Genomic DNA, 21207 nt, shown 5'->3' with positions numbered 1-21207 from the left:
CATGGGCCGGATATGGCCCGCCTCCACATTTGGTCCTGCCCCCTGAACAATACCAGAGAGCATTTAGCTTTTTTTTATTTGAATTTTTATCAATAGTGTTATTTATTTCCTGGCTTTTTTCTGTGAAGAACCCAGAGAGGGTTATTTAGTTATTATCTATTTAATTAATAGTGTTATTATTATATTATATTATATTACATTATTGTATATTATATTATTTTTATTTTATTTACTTTTGTTCCGTGAAGAATCCAGAAAGGGTTATTTGATTGTGGCTTTCTGAAAAACAATACATTTTTACATTTAGGCACTCCTGCAATCGTCACACTTTTTCTGTTACATACTGACCCCGGCCCCTCATCAGAGAAGGGAAAAGTTATGTACCCCTGATCTATATGAACTTTTATTATTATTAATATAACCTATTAAGTGACTGCCAAAAAGATGATACAAAAGTCGTCAAATTCAAACCAGAACAACAGGATGACCCATTACCCATCCAAAGAGCATGAGTGCCTTTTAGTGCAGAAAAAACATTGTTACCTCTGAATGGTATAGTGTGTTTGTTGTTGCGACGTCTCATTGGTGAAACTGGTAGAGCTACTGTCGGCATCTCTGCAAAAATAAAGTCAATATGTAGAATAAAGAGGAAAAATGTAACGACTCTAGTGTATTCCAAAGTAGAGGAGTAAATTAATGTTTCTTCACAAATCTACTGAAGTTAAAATATAGTGTGGTACTCTAAGAAGTATTTTTTTCCCAAAAAGTTACTCAAGTAAATGTAACACCTTATTACCCACCTTTGCTTCTAATCTAATTTGATCGGACTAAGCCATGATAGAATTATTTTACATTCGAGTACGCAGAAATTTAGTATTAACAGCTATCAGTTATTTTAGTAGTCGATTAATCTATCAACTACATAGTCGAATAATCGAGTCATCGGATTAGGAAAATTTAAAGCGTTGCAGAATAAATTTTAGGAGTTGTAAAACAAAGGCTTGCAAAGATTGCATTTTCAAAAGAGCATTAAATGCGAATACGAAATAAAATTCCTGAGTGCTTCTTCAAACTATGCAGAATTAGACTTTCATTTAAAAATAAACTAAAATACCTAAGCTTAGCCTCAAACAGTTAAAAAAAAAATAAAGAAAGAAAGATCCAAGTACAACAAAAAAACAATTGGCTAACTTGCATTGCAAAAGCCCACTAGCTTAAATGCTATACGATGCAAAGGTTTTTTTGGGCTCTTAACAAATCGTTGAAACACATATTCCAACAAAAAACGGCTAAATATACCTATAAAATAAATTACAAAAGCTTAAAAAAAAACATTAGCGCAAACAAAAACTTACCTTATGTTGGTCTTAAAAGGGAGCAGCTGGATTCAGCCATGTTAAATGAGTTGCATGAGTCTGTTTGCAGTAGAGGTCAGTGTATCCACCAAAATCAATATAATTAAATGCAAACGCTTCCAAAACAAACCATTACACTACTATATACAGTGGGGGAAAAAAGGATTGTCAACCACTAATTGTGCAAGTTCTCCCACTTGAAAATATTAGAGAGGCCTGTAATTGTCAACATGGGTAAACCTCAACCATGAGAGACAGAATGTGAAAAAAAAAAAAAAAAAACAGAAAATCACATTGTTTGATTTTTAAAGAATTTATTTGCAAATCATGGTGGAAAATAAGTATTTGGTCAATACCAAATGTTCATCTCAATATTTTGTAATGTTCCCTTTGTTGGCAATAATGGAATATATATGGCGGAAAACACAGGCAAGACTGAAAAAGCAGTTTCTGCTCTTGCACCCCTCTGTAAAAGAAACTGCTGTATTTTAAGCCAAAACAACTATTGCGTTTGATAGAACAATATGTCTATATGCTGCAATAGCAGATTCATGGCGCATGAAGCCCCCGAACTATTTTTAATTTTTCCGATTTACCCTGAAAACCCCCGTTTACAGACGTCGTGCAACCGCTTTTGTTTAAATCTAGCCCCAAAAAGAATTTAAGTAATTACATTTATTATTCAAAATGTCTGTCATTTTTAGCTTAGAATCATTAATTGATGTCTAAATTTTAGTAAAAAAAAAAAAAAAAAACGACTTAAAAAAATTATTCACTCGCATATTTTAAACTTTTAAACGAATTACGTCACAATGAAAAATTTGGCGTCTGTAAAAAAGTCACGGATATCTACCTCATTACTATCGCTTAATTGTATTTTTTTGTTACTGTCGCATTTTCCCCGATATGTTAGACGATAAATACTTGATCCAAACAAAAAAAAAAAATTTGAAAAATAACTTTTAAAAGGGTAACTATATGAAAAAGAAAATCTAAACCACTCCTTGTTGTCTGCAGAAACCCTATTACCATGTTTCACCCATAAAATCCCCCAAAAATCCAGCTGTGGCCATTCACAGCTGTGTCTTGACTCTCAGGGATACATGCGACATAGAGTTTTTGGATCGAAACAAGATAAGTACGCGATAATATCTCGTTAAAATCGTGGCGTCTTTAATTCTGCTCTCGCGTGTTCTCGCCTCCAATGAGGGTTTTGCTGTTTAAACTTTTTTTTTTTTTTTTTTTAAATGCCTTCCTGTTCAAAATTTTTGTTCCCCCAGAAAATTGAGATTTTAAGCTTTCCAATGATGTATTACACATGCATTTCGGACAGTTGTGAAAGTTGGCCAGATTGAGGGTCTCAGAGCAGAACTTCAAGTCACCTGAGTGTTTTCCGCCATATATATATATATATTATTTATTTATTTATTATTATTTTTTTTTCTTACGTGGTATCGGTACGGCATTGGTATCAGGAGCCAAAAAATTGTATTTGTACAACACTACATTCCTGTATTTTTATAGATAAACTGAGGAAAGATCAGAGAAAATTGCCATTCATTTGATGCAATTTGAACAAACAATAACATTCATGCTTCATTACATTATTACATTTTAAATGAATCGTTGTTGGACACATACGTATGAGAACAACTACTGTACATTACCTTAAAGAGCCCCCAAATTCAACTTGTTTTTCATTATATATAACATAAATGGACAAAAATGGCTAACATTGCATATTTGACATGTAAACACAAGCAGCTTGACACTTGACAAGCTATCGTCATCATGGTCCTAGCACCGTCCCACATCTTTACAGCCAACCAGTGAAAACAGCGTTCAACAGGAAACCCCGTCGTGGGGGGATATTTTTTACTCTTTCACGCAATTATACATGAATTGGTTCAGGTAAGGACTCTGGTTTGTTTAGTAAAATTGTCTATATCCAGCAAGAAGCTAATGTTCGCCTCTTCGCGGTTGACGACGCCTCCGCCGTCGAGCAAAAAGGGTGCAGGCGGTCCTAAAGCCAGCCATTTTGAGTGGAATTTAAATTAGCAAGTAAGCTAACGAAAAGGGCGACACGCATTGAATGTCGGGAATTTAAAACGCGGTTTCGATCGCTTCTTAAAAATGACACTTGTCACTGCGCGGAGTCAACAAAAAACAAACGAGATATTTGTGTCTTGACGTCGCCTACTTCCTCTGTCATATCAGCGGTTAGCTTATTGTCCCTGAGGTCCTAATGCCAGCCATTTTGTGAATTAATACATCGATGTGTATTTCCACGTGAGAATATAGGTTGGATGCTGCTGCTGCATCATCACTGGATTTTCTTGTACTCATGTACTTTCAAGGATGTTAGACTGCTGTCACAAAAATTGCATCTTGAGTGTTGCTAGTTCCATATTGATAAGACATTTGTTCATCTATCTCTGTAATAGACTTCTATTGACAGGGAGAACAATGGAATGTTCCAGTGAGTAGGTCTCTCTCTTTTGTTTTTTTACACCAAGAACCACCTAAAGAAACGCAATGCAACAATCAAATGGGAAATGATCCAGTATTACTTAAATGGCGTGAAAACATTTGTTTCTAGAATATAAATAATAGGCACAACAGTTAAATGCTCTTACAATGAAACAGCAGGTAGAATTTCCATAATTTTTGGACTATAAGGCGCACCTGACTATAAGCTGCCACCCACCAAATTTGACACGAAAACGACATTTGTTCATAGGTAAGCCGCACTGGACTATAAGCTACAACTGTCCTAACTGCATTATTGGATATTTAGACCAAAAGAAATTAACTGGTAACACTTTGACAGTGGCATCATAAGACTGTCATAAGACCAAATGAACCACATGAAGCTTTGACCCAATTGGCTGTAAAGCTTCATTGCTTCAAGGAGCTTCATTTGGCCATCACTGCTCCCTTGGGGGAGACAGTCAACATGCTTCCTAGCATGCATTGCAGCGCCAAAGATGCAAACAACAATGAAAATTCATGTTCTATGCTAATAATTTCTTCAGTTACCGTTCTACTTGTTTCATTAATTGCTAGTTATGGTATTTAGTAACATTTTATTTGACAGTGGCGCCATAAGACTGTCATAAGGCAATCATAATTATGACAGGACACTGTCATGAGCATTAATGTATGTTAATAACTAGGGCTGTCAAACGATTAAAATTTTTAATCGAGTTAATTACAGCTTAAAAATTAATTAATCGTAATTAATCGCAATTCAAACCATCTATAAAATATGCCATATTTTTCTGTAAATTATATATATTCTGTAAAATAAATTGTTCGAATGGAAAGATAAGACACAAGATGGATATATACAGTGGGGAGAACAAGTATTTGATACACTGCCAATGGAAAAATCCATTGGCAGTGTATCAAATACTTCTCCCCATTGTACATTCAACATACGGTACATAAGGACTGTAGTGGGCATTTCACTCTACTGTCATTTAAATCTGTCTATGCTGTCCTCACTCCGAAGCGTCTACTTTTTCCAAAGCTAGACAGCTAGTGAACGATGCCTTAATAATCAGACTTCTTCCTTTTTCATCTGATTTATTAATAAAAAAAGCCTCAAACCATTGTCCTCTTTAGACCGTCATAAAACTACAAAAAAAAAAAAAGTACACAAGCATTGCATTAGCAACAACGTTAGCTTAGCACGCTATACAGGTTCACTAAACATAAACAAAAAGAGTCTCATACAAAAAATAGAACATTTCGCTTACTAACATAATATGTACATTCTTTACAACAACCATACTTACGGACAAATCTTGTCCAAGGATCATATAAGCACAACATTACAACGTAGGCTTCAGCCCGAGACGTCGTGCAGCCATATGAACTGGCAAGTAAAAAATAAACCATGTCGCAAGGCGACCACAAGAGTTCGCTGTTGTGCTGCAGCACAAAAAGCCTTGCTGTAAAACTTACCAAAAGGCAGAATACTGTCTGAGCGGGACATGTGCGTTAATTGCGTCAAATATTTTAACGTGATTAATTTAAAAAATTAATTGCCGCGCGTTAACGCGATAATTTTGACAGCCCTATTAATAACATATGTCAATTGGTGTCATCCAGCCAATTATCCCACTTTTGAATGGATGTAAAAGATCTGAGCAGGACATTAATGGAGTTAGTGACATAATTTGTCGGATGACACTTAATGACATCTGTCATAGTCATTCAGTAATGCCAATGATAGTGTCATGTCATAATTATGATTGTCTTATGACAGTCTTATGGTGCCACTGTCAAATAAAAGGTTACTAAATACCATAACTAGCAATCAATGAAACAAGGAGAACAGTAACTGAAGAAATCTTATGTCGCCGCTGTCAAATAAAGCGTTACTTATTAACCCAAATAAATCAACAAATCAGCCGCACTGGACTAAAAACTGTAGGATTCAAAATGAGGGAAAAAGGTAGCGGCTTATAGTCTGAAAATTATGGTACTTTGCGTGTCCACCAAGGTATGTACATTAAAAAGACAGGTAAAAGTAGAAGAACAGACACAACACAATCTTTAGCAAAAGCTATGAGAGCTGAAATGCTTCATGTTTTCATGCTTCTTTAGTTAAAAAAAAAAAAAAAAGTGCTGGGTTGATAGTGGAAGGACACCTAAAATAATTGGGAGGCAGAACAAAATCCAGTAACAAACCATACATAAAAAATACACAATATAACAAGACTGCAAACTTGGAGCTTGTCATGGAGGGAGAATGAACTATTTGGCTGCCATTGACGGCGATAGACGCTATATCCATTTTGCTTGCAAATGATCACTGCCAACCATCCAAGCCAAAATGGATTGGACGTCTATCACTGTAACTGGCAGCTAAAATATTACTGTACCCGTTGCTAACATATACTGTGAAAATTGGAAAGGCCATTGTCCATTACGGACTGTTAATCATTAGTCAACATCTATTGCCGTACATGACAGTCAATGTGTTAAAATACCACACTGTCCTGTCATATCCTTGTTTTAACTGTCCTTCCTTTTGGATTCCTATTACCGTCAATGGCACTGAATGAGTTAATGTACTCAAGTGAAGTACCTGAAACTGTTCAGTACATTTTTTAGATTAGATTTCATCAAATAATTCTCAAATAATTTATTTTTCTGACATATTTGTTTTGTTGTGTGCTCCATAAAGGTTGGGAAACACTGGTACAATTCACCTTCAGACAGAAAGATGGCTTCCCCGCAGGCTGGTAGCCCACCTCCCACGGAGCAATATACCCCTCCGGCACAAGACGATGAGTCCCACCGTGAGGAAGAGGCACCTGTAAAAAAACGGGGCCGAGGCCGTCCCCCGAAAGCCAAACTGACGTTCAAGTGCTCATCCTGCGCCGAATCCTTCAGGAGCTTATCAGCGCTACGCGGGCACAAGCTTTCCGCGCACGCTAAGGAGCGTCCTCAGCAGCAACACGCGTGCCCTCTGTGCCAAAAGACATTCTCCAGCAAGGCTCAGCTCTCCAAACACGAGAGCACGCACTCGGCCCGACGGCCTTTTCAGTGCCCGGACTGTCACAAGGCATACAAGACACCCACTGAGCTGCGCAACCACAGCCGCTCGCACACGGGCGAGAAACCGTTTGTCTGCGGCGAATGCGGCAAGGCCTTCATGCAGGCCATCTGCCTGAGGATCCACACCACACAGCACAACGGTGAGCGTCCCTACTCCTGCCGGCAGTGTTCCAAAAGCTACCCCACGTTGTCCAAACTCAAGGTCCACATGCGCTCTCACACCGGAGAGAAGCCTTACTTTTGCAGCGAGTGCGGCAAGAGTTTCGCCGACCCCTCCGTGTTCCGCAAACACAGACGCAACCACCAGGGCCACCGGCCGTATGCCTGCAATGAGTGCGGCAAAACCTACACGGAGCTGAAGGACCTGAAGAACCACGAGCGCTCCCATACCGGAGAGAAGCCGTTCCTGTGCTCCGACTGCGGTAAAGCCTTCTCACGCTCTTCTTCGTTGGTGTGCCACCAACGCATCCACTCGCAGAAGAAGCCCTATCAGTGCGAGCAGTGCGGTAAAGGCTTCACGCAGCTGTCCTCGTACCAGTCCCACCTCCGAACGCATTCCGGGGAGAAGCCCTTTCTTTGCCCGCAGTGCGGAAAGATGTTCTCCGACCCGTCTAGTTTCCGGCGTCACCAGCGAGCCCACCTGGGTTTCAAGCCCTACCCGTGCGACAAATGCTCCAAAAGATTCCGACAGCCGGCCGATCTGGCCGTGCACGAACGGGTCCACTCCGGGGAGCGACCTTACAAATGCCAGAGCTGCGACAAGGCCTTCGTGGCGTCCTGGGATCTGCGGCGCCATTTGCTAGTCCACACGGGCTTGCGGCCCTTTTCGTGCACAGAGTGCGACAAGTCCTTCGCAGAGCGCTCCAGCCTCAACAAGCACCGCAGGGTGCACTCGGGGGAGCGTCCTTTCAAATGCGGCGAGTGCTCCAAGTCCTTCGTGGTGTCCTCTAGCCTCCGCAAGCATGAGAGGACTCATTCGGCCGAGCAGGCGCAGCGACAGAGGCAAACCGAAGAGACGGAAACTGCAAGTTTTGCTAGCCACCCTGCGACTCTCCCGCAGTTCTCCTGCACTCACTGTGACACCACCTTCGACACCTGGGAGGAGGTTCAGGCACATGAGCGGCTGCACGTCACCGAAAAGACACCGAGCTCGCACGTGTGCGCCACTTGCCGGGCAGAGTTTGCCGAGCCGGCCGAGCTGCAGGAACATGAGAAGCAACATCCCAAGCCGAGGCCTCACGTGTGCGCCAGCTGCGGCAAAGGCTTCCTTAACCGGGCAGGCCTGCGCAAGCACCAGAAGATCCACTCCAGCAGTAAACCTCACACCTGCTCCCAATGCGGAAAAGCCTTCCTGTTCCCCGCCTACCTCCGCAAGCACTTACGGACACACGCGGCTGCCTCGTATTCTGACCTGAACATCGTCCACACCGAACCACTGCCTTCGCCTACGCCACCCCCCAGCGACCCGCCTAACGACCCGCCCCCGGACACCACGGAGCCCAGCGGAATCTCTTTGAGCGTTCCCGTCACTGTTTCTGCCGCTGCTTTTCACACTCTACCAGAATACTTGATCAAGGAGGAAGAACTTTAAACATGTTTAAGTAGCCTCAAAGGGACAGACAACCCATTTATCACGTGCATTCCAGTCGTCATAGAAGCAGACATTTTTTCAATGCTAGTACGTATTTAGCCAATCAAATGCAAGTGTGCCAGATTGCGCGTCCTTCCTTGTAACATCATGATTCAAATCTAAGTATTAGTTAGTATTACTCATTATATATTGTTTTTTAATTCAATATGGTATTGGTTAAATACAAGGTGGGGCAGAGCAACTTGCTTATTTAAATTTGGCGCCCTGAAGAGATGATTGCTCTCAGGACGATAGGGATGGACTTATTTGAGAGGGTGGGGCTTAAAGTTTGGTTTTCAACATGCGTTATTTATTTTGTGTTTTTTTTTTCAGCAACCCCAGTGAGCATCATGAAGCAGACGAATTTGGAACACCCTTTCGCTGTTGAGGCATTTTTTTCAAGCATTCGCTCAGTCACCAATCACCTAACAGTTACACATAGTTCGTGTAGAGGCTGTTGTTGAAGTTCTCTGGGGTTTTCAGGACTCCAATAGCGCATGTTTTGCTTTTTTCTAGATTCCGAAAAATGGAAGTGAGCCTCATCACCGAAGAAAATAAGTGTGTCGTCAAGCAAGCCGAGAAGCGGCATGCATTTTCACGAGCAATAAAATCGTGTGGATTAAGTTCCTGCACCATAGCTAATTTGTAGGGATGAAATTTCAATTGTTCATTGAGGATTCATCTCACAGAACGAGCAGACAACCCAAGACCAGATGCTTGTTTGCAGGCAGACCGTCTGGGAGATCGCAAAACAAATTATCTCACCGTGTCAATGTTTTGGGGTGACCTTGTTGTCCGTGGGAGGCCAGGTTTCTTTTTCTTTACATCACCAGTTTCCCTGAAGTTGTTTACCCATGAAACAATCGACTGCCGACCAGGAACACGACCACAGGGGGCATATATTGAAATGTCTATGGAATGCACGTTGTGTCGCGGCGATTGAGCGACCGCTTGAAAAAAATGCCTCAAAAGTGAAAGCGCGTTCCAACTTCGTCCACTCCATGATGCTCACTGGGGTTCCCGAAAAATAAACACAAAATAAATAACGCACGTTTAGAACCAAACTTTAAGGCCCGCCCTCTCAAATAAGTCTATCCCTACCATCCTCAGAGCAACCATCGCTTCAGGGCGCCAAATTCAAAGAAGCAAGTTGCTCTGCCCCACCCTGTATTTTTAAAATGATAAATAAATGTTAAAAAAAGACTAAAGATTAAAATGAATGAAAATCAGAAATACATACACACTGGTTACGGCCCCAAGTAACTCTAAAGTTCATTTTTTTCCCCATAGTATTAAACTCATAGCAAGCCATTAAAGGCAATAGACGTCCAATTCATTTTTACTGGGAGGATCATTCGCCCCCTCTTAGTCAAAATGGCAGCCAATGAGTTAAATGAGGGCTGTCAGGGTTTAAAAAAAAAAAAAAAAATTTAATCATATTTCGTGCACGAAAGGGTTAAGTACTCGAAGCAATTTTCTTTCACATGAAAGTCAGAACTACCAGGCGTTGTCTGTCCCTTTTCTAACGAATAGCAAAAATTCCCCCCAAAATTTGCAAATTTCCTGAAAAGTTTTGCGGAAATTTCCATGGAAATTTATCATTTCTCTTGTACAGTCTGAACTTTAGTATTATATTTTATTTTGTACGCTTGAAAAATATTTACTTTAAATTTTGTATGATTTTTTTTTTTTTTTTTGCGTACTATAAACGAGAAATTAGGGGGAATTTTAAATGGTGGATTCTGGAAATATCCCAAAATGTAACTTTTAATCACTGTAAAATTCCATTAAAAAATCAGATGGGCAACAAGAATTTTCCATTGTAGCTTAACTGAAAAATATTTGCATTATTTTGTTATTGTGACCCTTTTACTGTGTTTTGCTATTGTTCATCATGTAACGACAATGCAACCAGCATTAAGTATCATTCCAAGAAGGAATAAAAATCTGATTTCCCATTATCTAGTGGTGATGTTATCATTTGAGTGCCATTGACGAAGATAAACGTCCTTTTGCTGTGAATTTACATGAGCTTATCACTTGTAGACGTCCAATCCATTTGAAGTGGGAGGGGCCACACTTCCACTTCAAATGGATTGGACGTCTGGCGCCGTCAATGTAAGCCAATGAGCGAAAAAATAACATTTTTTCTTCCTCTAGCCAAAATGCACCCATCCATCAATTAGTTTGTCGCTAGTAGACGTCCAAACCATTTGAACTGGGAGGGTGGCAGCGAATGATCGTTCATTCGCTGCCAACCCTCCCATTTCAAATGGATTGGACGTCTAGTACCGACGATAGCAGCCAATGTGTTGAATAACCATGTTTCAGTGCTATTGACAATGATATACTTACATGTACTGCAGAGGTGGGGAGTAACGCTTTACATTTACTCGAGTAACTTTTTGAGGAAAAATGTACTTCTAGGAGTAGTTTTACTAAGCCATATTGTGAAGAAAAAAACACTACTCTTACTCCGCTACTTTGGGCTACACTAGTCGTTAAATTTTTCCTCTTTATTAAATATATTAGATTTTCCTTTTTTTTTGCCAATAATGGCACTACCATTTTCACCAATGAGACTTCGCAACAATGATCACATGACTCCATTATACCAATCAGACTCAAGATTGCCGTTCTATGATCACGCCGGTCTGTTCAATCATGTGAAATCTCTAAAGCACCATAAAAATTGTAGTATTTGACATAGAACCCAAGGGCGTAGGTTTGCATAGGGACGGTAGGGACATAACACTACCAACTTTTCAGGATCCCCAAATTGTCCCCACCAACTTTTGAGCAATTTTAATTGCATTATATTATGACTTCAGTTATATAGGTAATTTAGATTGTCTACCCATATGTTGTAAGGATAGAAATGACCCTACTATTATTAAGTAAATTACAGTACTTTCATTATGTTCAGACTTTTCACTTGCTGAATGTGCCAGTCCATTTTTTTCCCTCAAACGCATGTTTGATTGACTGATGACCCCTCCGCCCCCTTCATAGACGAGGGGTATTAGATTTTTTTCCCCGCCAGCAACAGCCACTATAAGAAATGTAAAAAGACATCAATGTTGTGAAGGTGGAGAACACACCACAAATTTTTCTTCTGAAAGTCCGACCTGCATCAGAGTTAGCGTGACATTAATCTGTGTGAATTTTTTGAATAAACTCCTTCCAAATCACAGTAAGATTTATTTTGCATTAATTATTTACCTATTATTTAGTTCGGTTCATATTGGTGAGAAATGTAGCCCTGACCCCCATTCACCCAATCTGTTTGGTCTTATTAATGTCCCGTCCCCAGCAAAAAGTGTACATGCAGGTTATGCTGTTATATTATCCCTACCAAAATTGAGATCAAACCTATGCCCTTGATAGAACCTCTTTCCCAGGTTTTACTTGGCACAGATTGACCACAAAAAAAAAACGGGGGATATGATCCTTTTAGTTTCATAACAGGAAATATGTTTTCTCCACTAGAGGGCATTCATGCTCTTTGGTTGAATGATACTTCATTTCTATAATTTAGTTCTCTTTCCAGAATTCAATGATTTTTGTTTTTTGTATTTCTTTGGCTTAATGTAGTTTTGTATGAGGTTACAGTCTTCTTCTTCCAAGTATATTGGTAACAACTAAGGTTGTTCCGATCATGTTTTTTTGCTCCTGATCCGATCGTTTTAGTTTGAGTATCTGCCGATCGCGATATTTCCTGATCCGATTGCTTTTTTTTTTGCTCCCGATTCAATTCCAATCATTCCCGATAATTTTTCCCGATCATATACATTTTGGTAATGCATTAAGAGAAAAAAATGAATAAAACTCGGACTAATATATTCATTCAACATACAGTACATAAGTACTGTATCTGTTTATTATGACAATAAATCCTCAAGATGGCATTTACATGATTAACATTGTTTCTGTGAGAGGGATCCACGGATAGAAAGACTTGTAATTCTTAAAGGATAAATGTGACTTTATATATTGTGACTAAATATTGCCATCTAGTGTATTTGTTGAGCTTTCAGTAAATGATACTGCAGCCATTTAACTTCTGCCCAAATGCATGATGGGAAGTGCAACCATGACTGTGCGTAGGGACACCAATTGATATATCTTCTCTGCGTTGGGAAAGAACATAGGGTGTAAAGAAAATGATCAACTACTACCTTTCTTCCCCTCATTGCCTCCCACGCTAGTTTTAATTGCTGAGAGAGGTATTGTAAGGCTTTAGCCACATAAAAAATGGCTCCAAAGGCTGTCAAAATTCTCTCTACTAATTATACGCTGCCTTTAAGCGCTATCTATAGGTAAAACGGCGTCTTTATAGATTCAACACGAAAATGTGTGAGTGGGTCGTGCAGCGCATGCGTTAAGTATTTAACGTGATTAATCAAAAAAAAAAAATAATTACCGCCGTTAACGCAATAAATTTGATAGCCCTACTTTCAGCCAAAACTACTCTGGATGAGTGCAAGACATTTTGTCTGTAACGTTAAATACAACTAGAAAACGATTTAAATAAAAAAAAAATATATATATATATATATATTAAAAAAAGGCATGTCCGATATTTTTTTGCTGATTCCGATACTTTGAAAATTACGTGATCGGACCGATCGGGATGCCGATCGATCGGGACATCTTTAGTAACAACAGTTCATAAAGATAAATTGGTGCTGAGGAAAAAAAAAAAAAAAAAAATCAAACATCATAAGCTTTTACTCACAATATTACCGTACTCATTACTTAAGCATTATTTTTACAAAATACTTTTTTATTTGTACTTAAGTACATTTTTTGGATGACTATTTTTACTTGAGTAATATTCTTTTGAAGTAACGCTACTCGAGTAAAATTTTTGGCTACTGAACCCACTCTGTATACAAGTATTAAGGATCATAGTCCATGACCATGACAGATCGATTTCTGCCAGCCTTCCCTGCAGTTTAGGCTTAGTGCAAAAACACAAACGTTCCGAGCCTCTAAACAATACATACTGTGAACTAGCTGAATGCTATGAATGTGCCTTATCAGCAATTTCTGCGTGTCTGCCTTTCAGTCTTTGGACTGCTTCCAATGGGGTGAAAAGTGAAGGTTCTGCTGATTCTTTATCATGATGGTCTTCCTGTTGCTCTGCTTCATAGCGTACAGCAACGCCGCGCCAGCGTCCGTCAAAGACTGGTGGGAGGACAAGTGGGAGTTAAGGGAGGATCGCGCCAGGAAGTATTCTAGCACCAAGTAACAATAGCTGGAAGTACTCTAGTTTCAACAGGAAGTATTGCCGGAGCTTTGCTGGGAGGAAGGAGGAATTCCAGAAGAAAGTTTTCTCCAAGGAAGTGTTACAATCTGTCAAGAGTTATGAATTATTCAAGAAACAGTCCATTTCGGGACAGAAGTATTAAGATAGTTGGTGGTCGGGTGTTATTTTTTTAACAGGAAATTATTTCAATGGGAAGAAAGTACTCCAAGTTAAAGTTATTATAAGTATTTTAACATGAAGGCAGAGAGTCAAGCATTTGGAAGGAATCTAGTTTGAATTAGTATCCAAATATGAAGTACCCCAGCAGGTAGAAAGTACTTGGACAAAAAGTACACATGCAGAACTGATGAAAACAGGAAGTGCCCAGGTAAAAAAGCCTCCAAACAGAAAGAAAGTAAGTATCCAAACACTTGCAGGTAGGAAGCACCTGAGCAGAAAGTTCTGTATCAGAATTGGTTTACTGCTAGTAGTAGTACTGATGTAAGAAAAGTCCAAACAGAAAGTACCCTACACCAGTGGTCCCAATCCAGCGGGCTGGGGACCGGTACCGGTCCGTGGCGCATATGCGAGTGTGCCGCACAGAAATAAATAATTCATTAACAGCCACATTCTGGCGTGTGCCTCTTGTCACACCATTCTGCATGCCTACTCTACTGACTAATCTGAGTAGAAATCAGTGGATGTCGCTCTCTCGTAAGGTGCCATTACTGGGGTGTTTACACACCTCAGTAGCAGCCCAGGGTCAGTCAATGTAAACAGTAACATTTGCTGCCTGCTGCTGGTTGTGCGCTGCGGGCGGCACACCTCAGCAATGACGGACGGGGTACTTTCGGTCGCTTTGCTCTGATTAATCAATAGATACAACAATAAAACTGGATAAGATGTCGCCATAGAAATGAATTGGAACTAGCATCTGCAGTGGTGTAAAAAGTAACCCAACCTTTTGGAATTTCTCACATTTCTGCATAAAGTCACCATCAAATGTGATCTGATATTTGTCAAAATCACACAGATGAAAAAACAGTGTCTGCTTTAACTAAAACCACCCAAACATTTCTAGGTTTTCATATTTTAATGAGAATAGTACGCAAACAATGACAGAAGGGGGAAAACAAGTAAGTAAACCATCTCGTTATTATTTTTTGCTGTCAAGTTTTAGAAGAGGCCACTGTTAAAAAAGGTTGATTCAGGATGTAGTGAGTTCCATTTTCCCTGCACTCAACATTCGTTTTCAGCCCCATCCATAAGCGGATTTTAAGGGGGGGGGGGGGGGGGGGCCCTGGTGGCCGAAAAGTGTTATTGCATGTAATTGACTTTCCTATACACTAAATAATGAAATGAACAAAAAAATATATTTTTATGATGGGTCAAAATCATTTTTCGAGCACCTTAGACGGTCATTTGCTTTGCATATAATTAAAAAAAAATTGGGGGGGAAAAAAAAAATTTTTTTAATGATTTTTTTCTTTAATCAAAAAAAAATTTTTTTTTTTGATTGAAGCAACTTTTGGGGGGTTGAATGATTTGGATGCAAATCTCCTAATCATAATATGGCCTGAACACAAAAAGGATTGCTTCAATCAAAGAAAACTTTTTCAATGAAAAATTAAGTGTTCAAATGCACATTTTTCAATCTCAAATATTTTTTCGCATTCAAAAACTTTTTCTATGATTGAAATTTTTCTTTTATTGATTGATTTTCTTTTTGAAAATCTATTTTTTTTGTGCAACTTATTTTTTGATTGAATAATAAAAACAAAAATGGCTTAGCCAAAATGTGGCCCAAAAACAAATCAACATTACTTTTATTTCATGTAATTATCAACATTACAATTTTCCTAATCATAGTATGGTCCAAACACAAAACGGATTGCTTCAATCAAAGAAAACTTTTTCAATGAAAAATTAAGTGTTCAAATGCAAATTTTTCAATCTCAAATATTTTTTTGCATTCAAAAACTTTTTCTATGATTGAAATTTTTCTTTTATTGATTGATTTTCTTTTTGAAAATCTATTTTTTTTGTGCAACTTATTTTTTGATTGAATAATAAAAACAAAAATGGCCTAGCCAAAATGTGGCCCAAAAACAAATCAACATTACTTCAATCAAAAAAGTTGCTTCAATAAAAAAAAAGACAAAAAAAAAAATAAAATTAAAAAAAAAAGTTTTGGGAGTGTAAAATGTATTTTTGCATTCAAACACATTTTTTTTTTTTTTTTGATTGAAGCGACATTTTTTTTGGTTGAAAATATATATTTTGATTGAAGCAACTTTTTTAAAAACTTTTTTTTGATTGAATAATAAAGACACAAATCTACCTCCATATGGCTCCGCCTGGGGGATACAATTTTTGACTGGGGTAACGACATTGGCACGACACTGGCGGGTGTACCATATTTAATGGATTACTATCTTGGCGAAAAGTTTTCCCTAAGCAGCCTGATTGACAATTCCCCTCAAGAATGATGGGGAAAAAAATGCTCATTGTCAACTTATTATTATAAATATACTTGTAAGTTAATTTCAGCGCTGACACTGTGCTTCGGGGTCATCAACATGTTGTGCCCCCCTGCCCCAAAAGTCAAACTCCGCCTATGGCCTATTTTCTGCACACATTGCCCGTCCGTGAAAAAAAGGCCAACATCACACCGGTCCATAGTGCAAAAAAGGTTGGGGACCAATGCCCTAGACCAGGGGTTTTCAACCCAGTCCTCAAGGCACACTGTGGGTCCTGGTTTTTGTTCCAGCCGATCCAGCAGAGACAGTTGAACCAATGAGGCTTCTGCTAAAACAAGCCACACCTGACTGCAATCAACTGATTGCACTTGTAAAACACCAGATTGGGGAAAAAGTGTTGTCATCTTGTTTGGTAAGAATGAAATCCTGCACCCACAGTGTGCCTTAGTGGAATAGGTTGGGGACCCCTGCCCTAGACTAACATCTAAACATGGGAGTACCCTAGTGAGAGAGAAACACCTGAAAAGGAAGCACCCTAGCAGAAATGTTTTACCCCAAGCAAGAAACGTACAAACAGAAAGTACTCTAATAGTAATAATCCGAATAGAAAGTAACCTTGTAAGAATTATTCAAACACGAAGTATCCTAAACTAAGAAGCAAACAGCAAGTAACGATTTAATAAGGAGTTTGCATACATTAAGAGTCCTAAATGTTGAGATTTGAATTTACCTGCGAGTCGGAGACGACAGACTTTGCCTGAAAAATAAATTTCGGATGTTGAAAGTTGAAGCATAAGAAAGTTAACAAATTGTCCTCCATCGACGGCTACAGACGTTCAATCCATTTGCAGTGGAAGGGTGGCAGTGAATGAACGTTCGTTCATTCGCTGCCACCCTCCCACTTCAAATGGATTGGACGTCTACTTGTGATAAACTTTTTTCAATACACAGCCACATGAATGGAATGTCTATCACCGTCAATGGCACTGAAAGCGCTAAAAAAATGCCACAAAAAGCTAGCAAACCCTTGTGAAGTTATGGAAGTTGTTGTATAATGGCTCCATAGTGTCGACCCACTCCTTGTACGTCTGCCTGTCCTCAGCGCTGCGGTTGTGTTCTCTGAAGACGACAAGAAGACGTCACGGCGAGGAGGGACGAGGCTGACCGTCTTGGGCGTCGTACTCACACGACTCTCTTGATGAGTTTCATCTGCTGCTCGCTCTCCCGCCGGGCATCCAGGAATCGACCTCGGACGGCTAGGGCGGCGCTGGCCTGCGAGGAGTTGAGCTGGATGATGGGCAGCGACAGACAGGACAGCGCCACCAATCTGAGGGGGAAGGGTAACGCAACCGTCAACGTAGCGTCGAGCTACGCTAATTGGTGAAAAATCTTTAAGCACAAGAATTTAACTGAAAATCCGAAAGTGCGAATCTGGGAGAAGTTTAGGAATACGTTCACCTAACAGTTAAAGTGCTTATGACAGCAAGAAGCATGTTTATTTCATATTTCACGTGGTATTTTATGCTCCTGAATCAAATGTAACTTGCTCGCTGTCAGGGGGGTTGCCGATCGGTGAAGACAGACAATCGACAACCCCGCTGCTGTGTGACATGATCCGGGGTAGTTTTGTGTTATTTATAGCTTCGAAAGGCGTGAATAAGACTTGGATACGCCGCTCGGTTCGGGTTAGCATGTTGGCTAGCGTTCACGCCGCTTTGCCAAATCGTCAGATCGTCTCAAAATATGATTCTAATGCACATAATAATGCTATTTAAGATTTTTTTTATGCTGTCACAGGCACTATAATGTTGCACTGATACTAGTATTGGTATCGGTTCCAATACGGCGCTAAAATGACATCATTAGTATCGGGGAGTACTAAGAAATAAGGCGCAAAATGTACTCTTAGAAATTTAGTTTCAAACCACTGGTCGACCTACCCAAGATGGCTGCCAGCTATAATAGCAATGACTTTACATTTATGTGAGTATGCAGTAATTTACTATTTAAGAGAACAGAAAAAAAGCATATTCTCTTCAAAACTTGCAGTATCAGTATAGTATCAGCACAGCCGGGTATCGGAATCGGTATCGGAAGCCAAAAGATTGGTGCAACACTGATAACAAGAAACCCAAGTGCGTTATCGTCGGCACATATCGTTGGAGCATCGTTAGCATTTTGGCATAACGTATGGCCAGACACGCCCTCATTTCTAGACACTAGTGCTACAACAATTAATCAATTAACTTGAGAAATTCGATTAGGGAATCGAATCAAATTTTGCTGCTTCGAGTATTCGTTTAATTAAGAGGGGCGATGTAATGGTTTATTTTGAAAGTGTTTGCATTTGGTTTTATTGATTTGGGTGTATACACTGACCTCTAGTGGCAACAGTGAATATGACATAACTCATTTAACAGGCTGAATCCAGCTGCTCCTTGTTAAGACCAACATAAGGTAAGTTTTTTTTTTAGCTAATATGTTTTTTATACATTTGTAATTTAGTTTATAGGTATATTTAGCCAATTTTTTTTTTTTTTTGTTAGAATATATGTTTGAACGATTTGTTAGGAGCATTGTAAATAAAAAAAAACATTAGCATTTTATAGCATTTAAGCTAACGGACTTTTGCTATGCAAGTTAGCCAATTGTTTTTTGTTGTACTTCGATCGTAGTTTGAGGCTAAGCTCAGGTATTTCACTTGTTGCTCTTGTGAAATGAAAGATCAATTCTGCATTGTTTGAAGAAACACCCAGGAATTTAATTTTGTATTCACATTTAATGCTCTTTTGAAAGCGCAATCTTAGCAAGCCTTTGTTTTACATCTCCTAAAATTTATTCTGCAAGGCATTAAAAGTTCCTGATCCGATTACTCGATTGTTCGAAATAACAAGTTCAAAGATTACACGACTACTAAAATAATCAATAGCTGCAGCCCTACTAGACACACGCCCTTCTCACGAGCCTCAAAAATATACAATTGTTGAACATGTCTGATACGACACGGTCAGCGTCATCACCTTTCGTTGGTGACATTTCGGGTTGCGGTGAAGACTTGTAGCATCCTCTGGCCATTCTTCAGCGTGTATCTTAGCTGGAGCTGGATAGACACGGTGCTGACCAACGCCGGCGACAACACTGGATGCAAAAATACTTCATTTTCAAAAGATTTAGCTCATTGTCTGCCATTAACAACCCAATGTGAAAAATCATGGTAAGTGACAGGCTAACTGAAACACTGAAACGTGATGATTCAAAGCCTGCCAACCCAGTTCAAAAAAGATTTGACGTCTATCGCTGTCAATGGCGGCAAAGGTTTAACTCAATATTTACTGTATTAAAACTAAAATATTTCAATATAACTTTTTATTTTTCAAAATAAAAGAAATACATGACAAGAGAATATTTATAAACCTCCCTAAACAAATATGAGGAAATTAACTTTTGTATTTAAAATATTTTTTAAACCAATTACATTAAATAAATATTATAATGCAAAAAAACAATATGTGAATAAAAGCATTAAAATAAAAATAATCCTTTTTATAAAAAAAAAAAAAAACACTAATTATTTTTTACTATATAAAAATATAAAAATAAATGACAACAAATGTATGAGAGTGTATATATATATATGCTAATAATGAACAAAAAAAAATTCACAAATTCGGGGCAAAGGTTTAGAATTCATAAGTAAAACATAAAAAACTATCATGAATGTAGCTGTTATTATAGTATTTTTGATTATTTATAGATGAATAAATGTTTGAATTACTTTACACATACAGTACTGAACATCTAATAATCTAATTTTAACTGAAATATTTGTTTTAATAGCAAACAATTCCAAGATGAGCACAAAATATTCTATTACTGTTTCACATATTTTCACATTACATTATTTATCCCTCAATTCAAATAACTAACTTTACACAAACTGTACTTAACATGTTTCAATTATGTTCAACAACTATTTAATAATAATAATAATTCAACTAAAGTTGTGTTTTCATGATGACTCACTTTCTTTTGTTTTTAGATCTGGACAGTTGCCAGTCTTTTTTTCGAAACATAAACAGTTTTGCAGCGCTCAGTACAGCGCGACATCCTCACTTCTTCTTTTCCATTGTCTTATGTCTATTTCTATCACCGATAACTTAGTCATCACTTTTTAACGTTTCCTCACTTGCTTGTTTTGTTTTTATTCTTACTGTCATGTTACTTAACCCTCGAAGTGACTATTTTTGGCCATGAACTGTTTCAGTGCCGTTGAGGGCGCTCGACGTCCAAACCCTTGTGATGGGAGGGGGCGAATGAACGTTTCCATCAAAAGGAATTGGATGTCTAGTAGTGGCGTCAATGGCACTGAAACATGAGCATTCGTTCAGCATCAGCCAATAGGAATGCCCCATAGGAGAGAAAGCAAAGCATCCAAACACAATTTCTTCAGAAATTCAATCTTGTAGTTGGATATAATGTTTATTGTGGTTGCATGTATTTGAACTACAAATATATGTACTTGCATGTACCTGTACTACAGGTTTGTGTATTTCTGTGTACTTGTACCACAATCTCATGTACAGTCCCTGACAAAAGTCGTGTCGCTTATCCGTTTTGTAGGAACAATTGCTAACAACCTGACTTTTAATTATTCAATTGGTTTCAGAAATGGCTCATATGAAAGCTAAGACCCTCCCAAATGATGTTGAATGTACAAAAATAAATTTGTTTCACTGATTTTTTTTTTATCATTTAATGAAGACATAAAGGTTAAATTTTGGCAAGACAAGTTTTGTCGCCTACAGAAAGTAGTGTGAAAATTGAACAAAAAATGTACTTCAAATACAAAAATATGTTACATAACATAAGCGTAGTGGTGCTGTGAGATCCAAATTTAATATTTTGTATGACTTCCATGGG

At 38.7% G+C, this 21207-nt stretch overlaps 2 protein-coding genes across 5 annotated transcripts in view; one reads left to right on the top strand and one right to left on the bottom strand.

Annotated features, from left to right (window-relative positions):
* The first annotated feature begins 2811 nt into the window (after positions 1–2811).
* znf668 (zinc finger protein 668) lies at positions 2812–10544 on the top strand. Of its 2 annotated transcripts, none has more exons than XM_057825655.1 (2): positions 2812–3416; positions 6553–10544. In XM_057825655.1, the coding sequence occupies exon 2, from the start codon at positions 6592–6594 to the stop codon at positions 8515–8517; it is 1926 nt and encodes a 641-aa protein (XP_057681638.1). In that variant the 5' UTR covers positions 2812–3416; positions 6553–6591; the 3' UTR covers positions 8518–10544. The 2 variants fall into 2 exon arrangements, with proteins under 2 accessions (XP_057681638.1, XP_057681637.1); XM_057825654.1 differs by having other exon boundaries at positions 2812–3266; positions 6553–10543.
* The window catches only part of si:dkey-9k7.3 (circularly permutated Ras protein 1), a 40392-nt gene continuing 28862 nt past the window's right edge, over positions 9678–21207 (bottom strand). For all 3 annotated transcript variants that reach the window (XM_057825653.1, XM_057825651.1, XM_057825652.1), the window contains 5 exons: positions 19308–19425; positions 17474–17614; positions 17313–17406; positions 17018–17044; positions 9678–13746 (listed from right to left, as the gene is read on the bottom strand). In XM_057825653.1, the coding sequence (XP_057681636.1) occupies positions 13624–13746; positions 17018–17044; positions 17313–17406; positions 17474–17614; positions 19308–19425 (503 nt within the window). In that variant the 3' untranslated portion in view covers positions 9678–13623. The remainder of the gene's footprint in view (positions 13747–17017; positions 17045–17312; positions 17407–17473; positions 17615–19307; positions 19426–21207) is intronic.

Source organism: Corythoichthys intestinalis, chromosome 21 (assembly GCF_030265065.1).
Source record: "Corythoichthys intestinalis isolate RoL2023-P3 chromosome 21, ASM3026506v1, whole genome shotgun sequence".
NCBI classification, from domain to species: Eukaryota; Metazoa; Chordata; class Actinopteri; order Syngnathiformes; family Syngnathidae; genus Corythoichthys; species Corythoichthys intestinalis.
This window is presented reverse-complemented; position numbering and strand designations above follow the sequence as displayed.